The sequence below is a fragment of the Dermacentor silvarum genome, chromosome 8 (assembly GCF_013339745.2).
Source record: "Dermacentor silvarum isolate Dsil-2018 chromosome 8, BIME_Dsil_1.4, whole genome shotgun sequence".
Classification (NCBI taxonomy): domain Eukaryota; kingdom Metazoa; phylum Arthropoda; class Arachnida; order Ixodida; family Ixodidae; genus Dermacentor; species Dermacentor silvarum.
Window position 1 is genome coordinate 17,255,466 of NC_051161.1, and position 14,445 is coordinate 17,269,910.

Consider the following 14,445-nt stretch of genomic DNA (forward strand, 5'->3'; position numbering starts at 1 on the left):
TCCATTTTGGAATGCGTACAAGATCGCGCCCTAGATCTGCAAAGCAAATTTCTTTGCAACGTTACTACAGTATGTCAAGATTAAGCTGAAGTTCTAGTCAGAGGAGCGGAGATTGTTTCTCCCAAGAATCTTTTGAGCATACCAAACAGATGCCTAAATGGATAGTGATGCTTTACGCTTTTTAGGGCAACTTAATTATTTGTGCAACCAATGGTGCCTGTACTCGACAGGTGACTCGTGAGGATCCTTCAACCTGCCGTTATGGCTATACACACGCAAAATAGTGTGTCATTACTTATGTTGAGATGAATGGCACAAAGAAAGAAAATAAAAGGGGGGGGGGGGGCTTATATTTGCCAAATGTTGTTCCTTATTATAAACTTCATTGATTATAATAGATTTTACAGACTCTTCCATAATGTTACAGGATCTGCAAAGGCGCGAGCACAAAAAATTTTAATGAAAAGGTATACTGGCATTACCAGAAGCATATATACAGTATACTTAATTATATCTTTTATTGGGAGGGAGCGCTTCTAATTATAAGTGTTAGTGAAACATGTTTTATTGAAACAAGATAGTCAAGAAATTGTCAATCATGGTAAAAAAAAAAAAAAAGGGGGGGGGGGCGGGGGGGAGGCCAGATCTCAATCTTGTTCTACCACGCGGTTGATCGTTTCAAGTATTCATGTTCCTGTGAGCATCTAGGGGTATTGCTTGAAAGGCAGTTTAGACAGTTTCGAGCCACATTCATGACCGCGTGCGCTGTGTAGATCAGCTTATCCATACGGTGGGCGTATTATCCATTTGCGAGGAGGAACAGAGTGAACACTGCAACAGCGACGCGCCATGGTCATCGAAATCGCCGAATTTCTGTGTCTGCACTACAGACACACTCATGGGACTCGCATTGCGGCTCGAGAATTGATTTCTGTATTGTAAACCACGCGCGGTACTCCAAGTACGCGCGTAGCAGACGACAAATGCGACGCGGCGGTCGTAACGCCATCATTAGACAAATATTGCAAACGATAGTTGTGTTATTGGATAAGTTTTATTATTTACACAATTACGCGAATTTAATGAGCGCTTTTAAGCTTAACACAACTGTGAACACAGCTTTGGACTATGAGAAGTCTGGGAGCGAGGGTTGACAAAACAAAATGGCAGCGCACATGTGCGAGTATCTGCGCGTGGTTTGCTTGATCGTGTGAACGTCTATCGGCGCCGTAAGGACATCTGTTGCGTTTTTCGAAGGGACATCTAAACTCGAGTGTTGCAAATGACTGCACAGAACGTGAGGATGCCTAAAAAAAGAAAACGCAGCGATACCAAGCCCAGCGAAGAGAAGCCCAGCGAAGCGAAGACCACCGAAACGCAGAACGATCTTGACGCCGCAGAGTCTGACGACGATGCAGTACCGGAAAAAAAGGCGAAGGCAGACGCGGAGGAACCTTTTTGCATCAAAACATTTCTTGCTGTGCTTGAGAAAGGAGGCGACCTGATGAAAGGTTTATTGTTTCACTGCCTAATATCAAACGTCTGCTCTTCTTTTTAGTGCACGAACAATCTGTTGAATTCTGTACGACTGTTTGCTGTTGCCATTCCATTGCATCCCCCGAAAAATTGTTTATGTATACCCTTCTCTAAACGCACACTGTTAACTGCTTGACATATGGATTTCACCTTAGTAACGCTTTATTGTGCGCGTCGGTTAATTAAAGAGTAAGAGAAACTGTGCGGTGACAACTAGTACAGAACGACGGGCACCTGATCTCATTTGCCATGCGTCAGCCGGCCCAAGCATGTACTGGCTAAGCATGCTTGCTAGATCTCACGTTGTTAGAACTGTGCTAACCAGCGTACAGTGAACTAGTAGGGGAAGTTAGGTTGGTATGCTCTCATTTTGATGACCACTGCACGAAAAACACTGCAGGAAAGTGCCAAGCTAAAGAGAATGTCATGCATCGCCTGTAGTGCAGCTCCAAACCCCCTCACCCCGTACTTTTGTGTTTTCTGGATGTGATCATCGAAATGAGCCTTGAGTGTGCGTTAAAACAAAGCGTATATCAGCGTGTTACTTTGCCTGCAATCGATCGCTAAGGTTGCATATTTTTACCCAGCTATAAAGCTGCATAAAATATGGTGAAACTGCACGAGCGCACATATCTACGTGTTGGCACTATGCCTCTTCTATTTATGGTCTTCGTGATTATGTGATGCCATTTTGTGTTAGTGTGTAAAGTTTTACGAGTGGCTCACAGCTGATATGCCTGTTTGCCTCTTGCATATTCAGAATTCCAGAAGTTCGTCAGAGCAGCTGACTCATTTGCAAGTGGAGAGAGCACGGAAGATACTGTGAAGCAATATCTTGATGGCACTGATGGCAACTTTCAAACAATTTCGTCACTTCTCTATAATGTCAAAACGGGTTCACGTATGGTAAGTGAGCTCATTCTGCTTTAGAAGAACTTGTTGTTAGGCGAGTTGGTACATATTAGCGAACATTGTTTAACTGCGCGAGCAAACGGACCACAGAGACAGCATGGAACAAGGACGGGCGCAGACGTGCAACTAATGTTTATTCCACAAGGACCACATATAAGTACACCCCAGACACACACCACTGCGCGTGCGTGAATTAAAAAAAAAAAAAAAAAAGAAGGAAGCACCTTGTTTATCCAAAACACAACCTACCTACGCTCGTCAATAAACCTCATCTCACTGTTGTGCAGATAAACTGAGGTGTCGCTGACACAATCTTGTCCCTTCTTTCTTATATGGTACGCCTCGAGTAGCTCTCTCGCTCGGCTATCTCGGCAGCGACACAAAATCTTAATGTACGCTTGCGTGAGCATGAATTGTCAATTAGGAATAAAGCGAATGGGCACCTTCCTGTCCACTGCTTGGCAAGTCCGTGTAAGCCGATGATGAAAAAAGTAAAGATTTTGTGTCGCTGCCGAGATAGCCGAGCAAGAGAGCTACTCGAGGTGTACCATATAAGAAGGGACAAGATTGTGTTAGCGACACCTCAGTTTATCTGCACAACAGTGAGATGAGGTTTATTGACAAGTGTAGGTAGGTTGTGTTTTCCTTAAACAAGGTGTTTTTTTTTTCTTTTTTTTTTTATTCGCGCACGCACAATGGTGTATGCCTGGGGTGTGGTCCTTGTGGAATAAACATTAGTTGCAAGTCTGCGCCCGTCCTTGTTCCATGCTGTCTCTGTGGTCCGTTTGCTTTCTTAGTTAAACAATGTTCGCCCATTCTGCTTAGCTGGCTTAATTTTCTTGAATGTATGATACTTTATGAGAAGGATGACTGCTGCTGTCAGTGCCCTGAAGCAGACATGGTACTACTTTGTAAGGTCCCTGCTTACTCTGAAGGTGGCATAATGCTTTGATTAGCCACCATCTTTTTCTCTTCTGACCTTTCCCTCTCTTTCGTTTGGTGGTTATCTTATGAGTGGACCCAAAGACAGATGGCCTTGTTCAGACTTTTCTGATGGTGGCCAGTGATAGAAATGTTGTATGCTGAAGTGGCTACAGTATGGGACATTGCTTTACAGTTCGTCAGACACCTTACACCTTACTCATATACTCATCTCATTGCCCAAACTTTTTTAAAGCACTCGTACTGCCTTTTAACTCAAATACAGTTACAAGATGTTGCAGCCATTTTCTTCCTTTAAGTATGTGTCTCCCCTACTCACCCCTACATGCTTACAATAATGGTGGCAATTCGATGGTGCTGGTCCCTGAATGTATTGCTACGTTAAGAAAGAAGTTGAGAAAAACTTGCAACAATTTGTAAACCTCTCACAACTACACATTTGTGAAGTTTCTCTCACAAGCATTTTTAGCACAATATGAAGAGAAGCAGTTTTGAAGGTAGAGAAGTAAAAAATGTAATTACTTTCAGCCATTTGCTACATTTCAAAGAATTATTTGTGGAGTTCCTGAAATTAAATTTTGTTATTTAGTTTCTGTTGGTTGGCAACCGAGGTACTAGGGGAAAACATTAAACATGTTCAGAGCTGTTAATTTTGACATCTCTATTTCTTTATGTTTGCGTTACTCACAGAAGATTTATGCTAAATGTTTAATGTGTCATGCAAATAGTGGAAGTTATTTGAATCCACTGAAGTGGAAAGCATCAGTGTTGAAATAAGTTCCGATGGGAAGTGCTATATGCCTCTTGTGGGAGCTTAGGAACAGTTCAGTTTTGAAGTACCACACAACTAAGGATAGATGAGCACTCACTTGGATTGCTTACATCACTGCTTCTAAAATGCAAATGAAATTCACAAAGTGTGAGTCATACAAAAGGAAAGCCATCCACCTCGAGAGTGTAATTATATGGACTTAGCAGCACAGGTTGACAAAATAAGTGGATGCTCGCTCCTACTCGCTCACCAATATTTTCGCAGGCCATGTGCTCACTCACATTCCTGTACATTCTCATGTTGGGCCCATTCATACTCACCAACATTCCCGTTTATAGTCACTTCCTTTCGCACTTACTGGCACGTGCTCTCACTCATACTCACGTCCGCTCATAATACTGCCACTGACTTTTGTTTCTACTCACATTCACTGGCATGCACTCCCGTTCATACTCACATGCACTCACACCCTTTGCCACTTCCTAACGCTCTGTCATACACCTGTGAAATGGGTGTGGAGCTAGCACGAGTGAGTGTACTCGTGAATGAGTATGCTGACATGTGCTTAGCAGTGACACCATGTACTGGGTTTCTCAAGTATTGCTGATTTTCTTTTGTCTCTTTTCTTTATTTTTGGTATCCATAGCACACGCTAGTGTACCAGGTCTTGGATCGCCTGATTTCCCGGCTGCCCGAGGACTTCAAACAGTATGTCAACACTGCTTTGATGTCAGCGCAGCATATGCTGCAAAAGTACAGTCGCCTCATGCACATGTCTCTATGCCGCACCGCCAAGCCCAACCACGCAAAGGCTGCCCTACGCCTGCTTACTTCGATTGTCACCCTGGGCCCTGAAGGAGCACGCTATGTCACTAGTGTAGTCAACTTTGAGACTACGGCCTTCACCACATGGATCAACACACATAACCAGAGGGTACGATTCTCTGTTTGCTGTACTGGCTTGAGCATATTGTGAGGGCGCACTTTCGTTTACTCATGAGCAATAAATAGTATTATGGTAATAAATTTTGTTGCTGGGCAATACATACTAGGGCAATAATACATGTTGTTGATACATATTAGGGCAATAAAGGGACAGTACACATAGAAGACAGCACAGACACTAGAGTTGTGTGTTTGCGTCAGAAATATATTTTGATGGTAGTAGGCATCACTGGCATGCTTGTGTCCTACCATGCTGTTTTTCACGAGGAGATTCTTGCATCATATTTGGCAATATTTCAGTCTAATGTAGAAGACATAGATAGATCGATTTTATTGATAGGAAAGACAGCGAGGTCGACCTGAGCTAGTGGGCTCTAGTCTGCTACTCTGTACTGGGAAAGACGGAAGGGGAGTGAAAGTACTGGGATGGATGAGGATGTATATGTCAGGGAGTTGTTGATTGAACTATCACCTTCTTGCAACGTGGAATGGCTGAGTAATGTTTTCAGTGTCCCTCTGGGGGTCAGTAATTTTCATGCACTTCTATTCCTTAGTTTAAAGCATAAGCTTCGATGCACAAAGGAAAGAAAAGCCTTAGTACAGTGATTTACTTTTTAATTGAGAACTTTCTACAAAACTGCTTCAGCTCCAGTGAATCCACAGATGAGCTTTCTCTTCTGCTCTGTATATTCTCAAGGGTAACTGTGCCAATTCAAACTTGCCATAATTTATGCACGTATGGGGTTTGTCTTACTTAAAGTTGAGTTGCGTGTGGTTTACTAAACAGCCTTGATTGAATTTACTGTGCAAATTTATCTATGAATATACTTTTATTCTTTTGTCTAAGAATACCACCAGTGTGGGCCACATGTGCCAGTTTTCATTTTCTGCTCATATATGTGACCTGCACTTTCTTCGTTTCCTTCTGAATAGGATCCTGAAGATGTGCGAACTTGTGCAGTATTTTTCCTCATGTCGGTCCTTGTTGTTGGAAGCAACTCAGTGGCACGGCAGGTCCTTCAAGCCAAAGGTGAGACACACAACTTCCAGCTTCAGAGCTTGCACACAGTGTATGCAGTTATTTTTTTTTTAATCATCAGCATCATCATTTTAATGTACTTCAGATACAAACGCATAGATATGAGATTCAAGAGCGAAGGAAGTGTGATGTGAAGGCTCAATGAAGGTTGAATACAGAGCGACTAATATGGTTATAAGGTATATCTTGTAACTAATATATTTGCAAGATATGAGAGGCGCATCACAAGTAGTGTGCTGGTTTGGGCTAGCAAGTAAGACATGATTGCAACTACCATTGTGTTGACTGCACCTGAACAGTGAAAGAACTTTTTTGCTTTATATGTCCGCACTGTGAAGTTAAACCAGGACAAAACTCCATGTTCAATATCTCAAATCTAGTGCTGTCCAACCAATTCTCGCAACGGAAGAATAGTACTAGTAATGAAAACGAGCATAGAGGCGTGCGGAAGTCTAGTCTGCACACCTACCCACAATCACATCGGTGGTTTTTTGAGACATGATATATCTAGGTGGGCACGTTACAGGCATTTTTTGTTGTACTATCAACATAAATTCAAATGTAAACAATCCTAAAACTACTCCAATGTATTGTCCCATTTCCATGTTCACCGGCATTTGTAACAGTGGCCTAATTCAGGCTCCAAAATGTACCCTTGGAACTACTCCATGTTTAGAAACTGGCTACAGAGAGATTACATGTCGTACTTCCATGTAATTACGTGCAGAAAGTGGCCTAATTGATTGTTTTCTCTTCATGTTTTATTTTTATGCTGACGATGCACTGCAGTCAGTTCATATTCCTACTTATGCTAATATACTGTGGCAGCGACATTTTATCTGTCCTGAATGTAGTTAATGTGTATGAACTTGACCTAGATAGGAAAATATTATCTACAATGATGGAAGTTCTTGCATTTATGTAGTTTATAGTGCATTGTGTTGCAGTGATAACTGCTAGTAACAATGGTTAAAAGGCAAAATCCTAAGTTAAAGGTTCATTGACAGTAAAATAAGAAAGGAGTAATTCTGTGTATTGTTCAAATACACCGCAACATGCAGGCATACAATCACGTCGAAACTGAGCAGTGGCATTACAATATGCACTGCAACTACTGTTGTTAGCAACACAAATATTTGGGTAATCAATTGCAATCTTGTACAAATTTTACGGAGTAGTGTTTCTTTTTAATGAATTGAACTGTATTAATGGTACTATTTCCACGGGGAAGTAAGTATGGAGAAATGCATAGTTGCATATAAGACCATTGTGGGCCCATGGCAGTCAGTATTGCTTCATTTGATCATTGCGCAGCCCTTTGTAATGAATGAAGCAACATTATTGGTAATGTCATGGTGCAAAAAGTGTGGAAAAGTACTATAGATTATGTGTGGGATGAACACAGAGTAAAGGTAGTCGATGTGTTGAAAAAGTTATGGTACTCACTGTGATGAATTTTAAGACTAGACTAGTATTCAGTGCCTCATCGTCATTACAGTGGAATCCTCGTTGATACGATCTTCACGGGAACCAGAAAATAAAACGTATCATCCAAACATCATATCATCCAAAGCAAGCCCCGAAGCGTAAGAAAACAGGCTTACTTGGTGACAAACTGGCTTGCAAAGCTTCCTGTGGCGTTCGAGTGATACTGCTCCTGCATAACATGCGTGTTATGCAGGAGCAGCATCACGACACCACACGAACTGCAGTCAACACACTTATATTGAGCAATTTTAAAACAGCTCCTCAGTTTTTGCTGAACTTTCTTTCTTTCAAAGTCCCGTAAACAAGTTCTTTGAAAGCTAACAAGTTCCTTGACATAGCTACGGAGTCACGGCACCATGAGGCCAAGAATTACGAAACAAAGGAACACCGTAGAGCAGTGTGACACAACGAGTGTTACGACTGGCAGACGAGGGCAGGTATTTTATTCAGCCATGTAACCGCATGAAAATCTCACCTGAAAAGCCAACCAAAACAAGCGCGAGCGTAAGCTGACGCAAGCAGAACATACTACGAGGGTGACAATAGCGATCGGGCCGGTCCGCATGACACCAGTTTCCCGCGCCATTGCCGGTCTGGAGGCGCGCGCTCCCTTCCTTCTTTAAAGAGCGAGCGCTCGCCTCAAGACCAGCCGTGCCCGCGTGTACATCACTGAAGGAGGCAGCTCTCATTGGTCTGCTTCGCTTGCGGCTTGTCTGCCGCCGGGGCGTGCGGCAATTTAAATCAAGCCAGGACCGATCCCTCCCACGGCACGAAAAACCTGCTTCGCGGCAGCTTTTGTGGCGCGCGTTTTTCCGCTAGTGTCGCCGGCCCTTAACACGTTGTTCGTGGGTCGTTGGAATGTAATTTAATATAGTACACTTGAATATAAGTTTCAGAAATACCAGTTTGCAGTCGTATCATCCAATTTCAGGTGGAAACGCGATCGTATCAACCGCATGAAAATACATTGCTCCTACGGGGTGCTGGCCGGGAAACAAAAGCAAAATGTATCATCCCAAAAAACGTATTACACAGAATCGTATCAACGAGGTTCCACTGTATTCGTGCAAGCTCAACACTTTGTTTGTCGTGCCTAATAAATTGTCCTGCCATTTGTCCTGTTAACATATGTTAAATTTTGCTGATATGTCTTGCAAAGCTGTGTTTGTAGCTTTATATGTCTGTGTAGCTGTAGGGTGTTGGGTAGTTCAGGAGGATGGTGATGTGTTCTCAGGTTTACTGTAGCAACTGCTCGTTAAATAAGAGTATGCGCACAACATTCTAGCCCTGCTGGTTTCCATGGCAGAGAGTCTCGTGCATGTGGGCACAGAGACACATATAAGTGCAATCTGGAGCAATTTGGGACCCATAAACACAATGGCACATAACTGCAAACGCTGAGCAGGTGCATTACACAGTAGTTGATGCATTCAGCAGAAGTGAATTAGCCTATTGTGTTCTATTGCTGTCTATTTCATTCATTGCAAATTTTGGATTCCAGGACTGATAAACAGCATATTTCCTGGTCTTCAGTACGACCGCGCATCATTCATATGCAGCTTTCTTTCAACATTTCAGACTAAGGTAAGTGAGCTCAATGCTTAAATCATGCCTCCATGGCAGAGATTCATGCAGCACATAGCGTGCTGTTCCTGTCATGGTATGCAGAAATGTGAACAGGGAGCATTTCTTTTAGCGCATACAGGAGTGAAATAATGGTGAATCATCTGTACGAATTTTTGTGTCCGAGGAGCACATGTGTGTATTGCTCGGCGTATCGCTGATTAGACTTGGCATCTCTCTGTGTTGTGCCACTACTGGCATAGATAACGTATGCATTTTCTGAATGTCCAAGTGGTGCTCACTTTATTACACAAATGGTGATTGCTGTTGTCCATTGGCATATGGGTAATGCACAGCAGACGAAAGAAATGTTTTTATTAGGCTGATAACACTTGATAGAGTGTAGCATCAGTTGAGTTTACTTTAATGCGTGGACTCTGCATCATTAGAGGAAACTTGAATGGTCTTTACCAAGCCATCAGATTCACATTGAGCATCTGTATGGTAAAGAAAAACACCTTTTGTACGTTTGTGGCTACTTACCATGCCACCGTAGTAGTGAGCAGCGCCTGTTCAATTGGGCATCTTCATTCACTGAGCAATCCTTGCCAGTAGATTTAGCATATCCTGAATTATTTGAGGTGATTTGCACTTGTGATAATTCGTTTGAGATAAAGACATTGTGAATGTTCACATACTGCTGAGATGGTCAAAACCAGTATAGTTGGCAAAGCTGTATGTGTGTTAATACCTTATTGTATTGATATGCTCTCGTATATCTGGGTTGCAAGCCACTTGCACACCTATCATTTGCCGCCAACAGTGGAGGTGAACACAGGTCTCCACTAAACAGACTTTCAGTTTTCTGAACAGAAGCCAGTTCCATTGCGCAGACTTATAAATTTCCTGGTTGAACTGAATTTCTCGTTTGAGGTCCATTTCCAAGAATATGCATCTAACGGTCTTACGCTTTCCATTTCTTTGAAAGGTTGTAGAGAACACGTCCTTCACCAAGACCATTAAGTTGAAGATGCTGAACGACAAGACTCTGAAGTATGTCACTTACTTGCTGAGCTGGGAAGGGCCAAAGCCATGGACGATTCATGGCAAGTGGAACAAGTACAAGGCTATCCGGGAAACAGAAAATGAAGATCCCGAAGCAGTAGTAGTAAGTGCTGTTCCGACTCTGTGTTTGGGTAAATCTGTATTCTTGGCTGCAGCTACCGCTTTTTCAAGCATTATCATGTTTTTTTTAACTTTGGTGTGAAACTCAGCTAAATTGGAGGCTTTTGGAGCCAGTGCAGCAGTAGGAAGAGCATATGCGTTTCTTTATAATTTTATATAGTAGAGCATGGCTATGTGGACCCTGTGTATAGTAAACATGTCCGTCTCAACCAAAGTTACGATGCCTTTTGTAACAAACAAGCAAGAACTCAGTGTTTTGAACTGGCAAACCTTGCAAACACAATAACGTAAGCCTAAAATATCCTCTGGTTTGATATTCAAGCTTGAATAGTGAGCCGGTGCTCAAAAAAAGGCTTAATGTCTCGCCCTGCAATGGAAAATTGCATGATCAGTACCCAGATACTGACAATGCATTGTCTCAAATAACTGTCTCTAATTGTGAGACAGGCAAGAAATGGCTTTAATATTCATGCTTTTTACTATAATTCTTTCTGTTGGCATCTGCACTATCTTTTCACCAAATTGTACAAATTTAAACAATTTATGCTAGCAGTCAGAATGCTTGTCAGAAGGGGCTAAAGTTAATAGCATTGAACTTGGCCAACTTGTATTTTAGCTTTGGAACAAGTAAAAACAACCAGCTATTTCGTTTCAGAATGGTTTGTATTTGGCCTCTGTTTTAGAAATGTTGAGTATTTCATGTGAGTCCACTGAGCATATTGTGCGTTTCATTTAAATCTTTCTGTTTAGGAAGCGTCTAAGGAAGATGTGGAGCTGGTCCAGAGCACCGCCTACAACTTCCTGACTGCCGTCTGTTGCTCGTACAAATATGGGGTACTCTTCCGAGATCCTAAACTGGGACTATCAAGGCAGTAAGTTAAAAAATGTGACGTGCTCTCCTCTTTTGATTGTTAATGTTTAATTTGAGACTTTTTAAAAGCATTTATGTTTCAGCTAGCTCTGTTGTTGTCAGGTAGCACTAGTAATCTTTTCTCTACAAAATGTATTAAAAATATTTTTCTTGTGTTATGAATTTAAAGTATGTTGCTAACTACATATAACAGAAGAATATGCCAACTGTAAAAGTTCTTTTTTTCAGTCTTTTACTAGTTGCTTTAACTTGTGCATTATATATGTAACAGTGCCCGCTGATATCCTTCTTGGCCTCTCTTTATTTAATTTTTTGTTTGCAGTGGAATCTAAAACATTGCAATCTAATACTAAAACATTGTTTTAGTATTACTGACCTTCCTACTGAAGTATCAAGGTTCTTGGCTGTGTCAGCACATTTACCTGGTCGGAATGCTTTGCCTGAAATGGAAGCAGAACACATCCCTGGTGATGCTGGTCTCAGTCTCCCACTGAGGGATTCAGTAAAACATACTGTGGGACACTTCAGTTTTAGAGGATTATTAGTATGTCCACATATTGGAGCAGACATGCTGATCATTATCAAGAACTACTTCAATAGATTCGAGGCAAATTTCTTTGAAAATTATTTGTTTTGATACATAAAGCAGGATAACACATTGGTTCATGTGGGTCTGTAACATTTAGCTGTGACTATACTGATGATTTTGGCACATCACTATTTTCACACTACCCAGATGCTGAAAATAACTTGCCAACAAAGAATGCATATGTCATGTCAGACTGCTCTTAGTTGAACGTAGAAATTTATTGTGTGTATTGTCATCTACGTGTAATATCAGAACAATCTATGCATGATAATAAAAGATCAGCACATTGAAATACCTAGATAGTTGCCAGTTTTACCAAAATTCAAAATTAAAAAAAAAATTGCAAGTGCTTTGTGTTCTTTTAATTGAAGCATTGGGCAAATTAAACCGATTTTGTATGCTGTGCCTAGGTCTGATTCACAATGAAGGACACATTATTGCTCTGTTGACATCGCTCTAACCCGCAACGTCCTTATTTTTGGCCAGGAACCTGAACTTTGTGATCACTTCCACTCTACTGACCATGGAGCATCCGTACGATCACGAACGATGCTGCTCCTTTGTTGTGGAAGTGTTGAAGGTGGCACCTGACCAGATTGGTCACTACCTGCACGGCTGGCAGCCCATCCTGATGTATGCCACAGCTGCCACTGCCCAGAAGCTCATCAGCCTTTACACTCGGGTAAGACAATGGCTGACTGACTTCATGCTGTAACTGTGGTGCCTTCTGTCTCAATAACTTTTGTACAGTTGAAGTTTATTTGGACAACCTAAAAGAAAAAAACAGCTATCAAGGGGCTGGACATAAAAGCAGCCTGACAAATTGTCAAGACTCCTTGATGCAGAATGACACAGCATTCTGAGGGTGCCAACAAAAAAAGAGGAAAATAATTTGCAAAATGGTTGCAATGCATTCTTGCTGAACACATGAAATCATGCTCCTGCTGTTGACACATCAGAACATAGTCCTACATTAGGATATCATCAATGGACACTATTAGGAAAACACTATTATTTCAATCTAGATTGTTGGATTACATTTCTGGAATAGCAAAGAAGTTAATGTGTTCTCACACAATAGAGAGATACGCATCCTGGCTGTAAGAGAGGGGAGCACCACTAGATGACACATAATCTCATATGGCCTCATAAAACTTTCTCAGTGCTGATAATTTTTTTAGAGTGACAAAGGGCCCTCATTGCTTTGGAAGGATTAGCTGCTAAAGCCTTTCATTGTGTACCTTCTAGGTAGCAGCATGTGACTTAGCTGCCCGAGAGAGAGGGATTGACAGGATGTTCAGCAAAAGCGATGTCATGGTTATCGTTCCCTTCATCCTTTGGTTGAACTTGCCTCATAAATACATACCCCAGTTCCAACACTAGAGGTTTTGGTGTTGTAGAAAATGTAAGATTAAGAATTCATGCCACTGTCACCTGAAATTTCCATGCTATCTTTCTACGATGTCATAAACTTTGGCAAACAGCTGGCAGAGTGAAGTTTATTGTTCATTATGAGAACACAGAATGCATTTTATTTGAAAGTGAAAGTGTGGTGAAAACGGCAACATTTTAGGGGTGTGCAAATATTTGAAACTTTTGAATAACAAATCGAATAGTATTGTCCTACTCAATTCAGTTCTCATATCGAATAGTCACTTATTTGATTATGTGAATATCTTTTGAATAGATTTTGAATACCTCACATTGTCAGCTTAGCACGACTAAACGTGGAACTGAAGGAAAAATGTAGTGTATTTCACCCGAATAATCCTGTATGTTCGTCTATGATGCTTCATTAGTGCTTTTGGTAAACCATACTTTATAATGGTACTTGCTAATGTAGCAAAGACTGGAATGCAACATTGTTTTACTGTACAGTGTACTTCTGTTAATTTGGCCCTGGTTAACCTTTTAAGTGTTTTATTATTTTGACCAAAAGAGACCTTATTTTGCATTTTTTTTGTGTATGGCTTATTTTCAAAGTTAACTCCATCAAAAACCCTTCTAAAGCCTTTTCAACCAATTTGCTTCATGTTTAAGCGTGAAAATGCTGCACCACTGTCGGGCCAAGTCAATGCTGTCTTTGCTCTTCGAATCAGCACTTTCGGTAGAAGAAGCAATGAGAAGACTATCATCCTCTTCGCTCAAAGATCAAAGCTCTAGCGCATCGCTTTCACTCTCACCTTCATTGTCGGAGTTGAGCAGTGGCTTTCTTTTACATGTGGGACTCACGTGCAACTCACATGCGCCAAAAAAAATCTGCCAAAAAAATTTGCCGAAATCTGCCAAAAGGCTGAAAAAGTGCGTGATTCCAAAAATGCGGTCTTTGTACGCTGACAAAGTGCTGCCACCTATGTACAGTAAACTTCTCTTACATTGAGTCTGGGTAACTCGATTTTTCAGTTACTTCGATGCTGATTAAAGGTTCCGTCCGACGCCCATGCATTTCTATGGGCCTAAACTTTCATTATTTCGATACTAAAATTGGCCTTCGCTGGATAATTCGAACGTGACCAGTCAGCAGGCACATACCTGACCCCTATGGTGATCACAATAGCGACCCCTTTAGTGGCAGTGTGGAGCTGTGTGGAGCTTAGGGGACA

The 14,445-nt window shown here is 41.6% G+C and overlaps 1 protein-coding gene across 1 annotated transcript in view; it reads left to right on the plus strand.

The window, feature by feature from the left end:
* Positions 1–1,149: 1,149 nt before the first annotated feature.
* LOC119460702 (nucleolar pre-ribosomal-associated protein 1-like) overlaps positions 1,150–14,445 on the plus strand; it is a 68,700-nt gene continuing 55,404 nt past the window's right edge. Inside the window, 8 exon segments of the mRNA XM_037721763.2 lie at positions 1,150–1,511; positions 2,297–2,442; positions 4,809–5,096; positions 6,041–6,137; positions 9,136–9,218; positions 10,186–10,365; positions 11,133–11,254; positions 12,329–12,524. Coding sequence (XP_037577691.2) covers positions 1,304–1,511; positions 2,297–2,442; positions 4,809–5,096; positions 6,041–6,137; positions 9,136–9,218; positions 10,186–10,365; positions 11,133–11,254; positions 12,329–12,524 — 1,320 coding nt within the window. The 5' untranslated portion in view covers positions 1,150–1,303.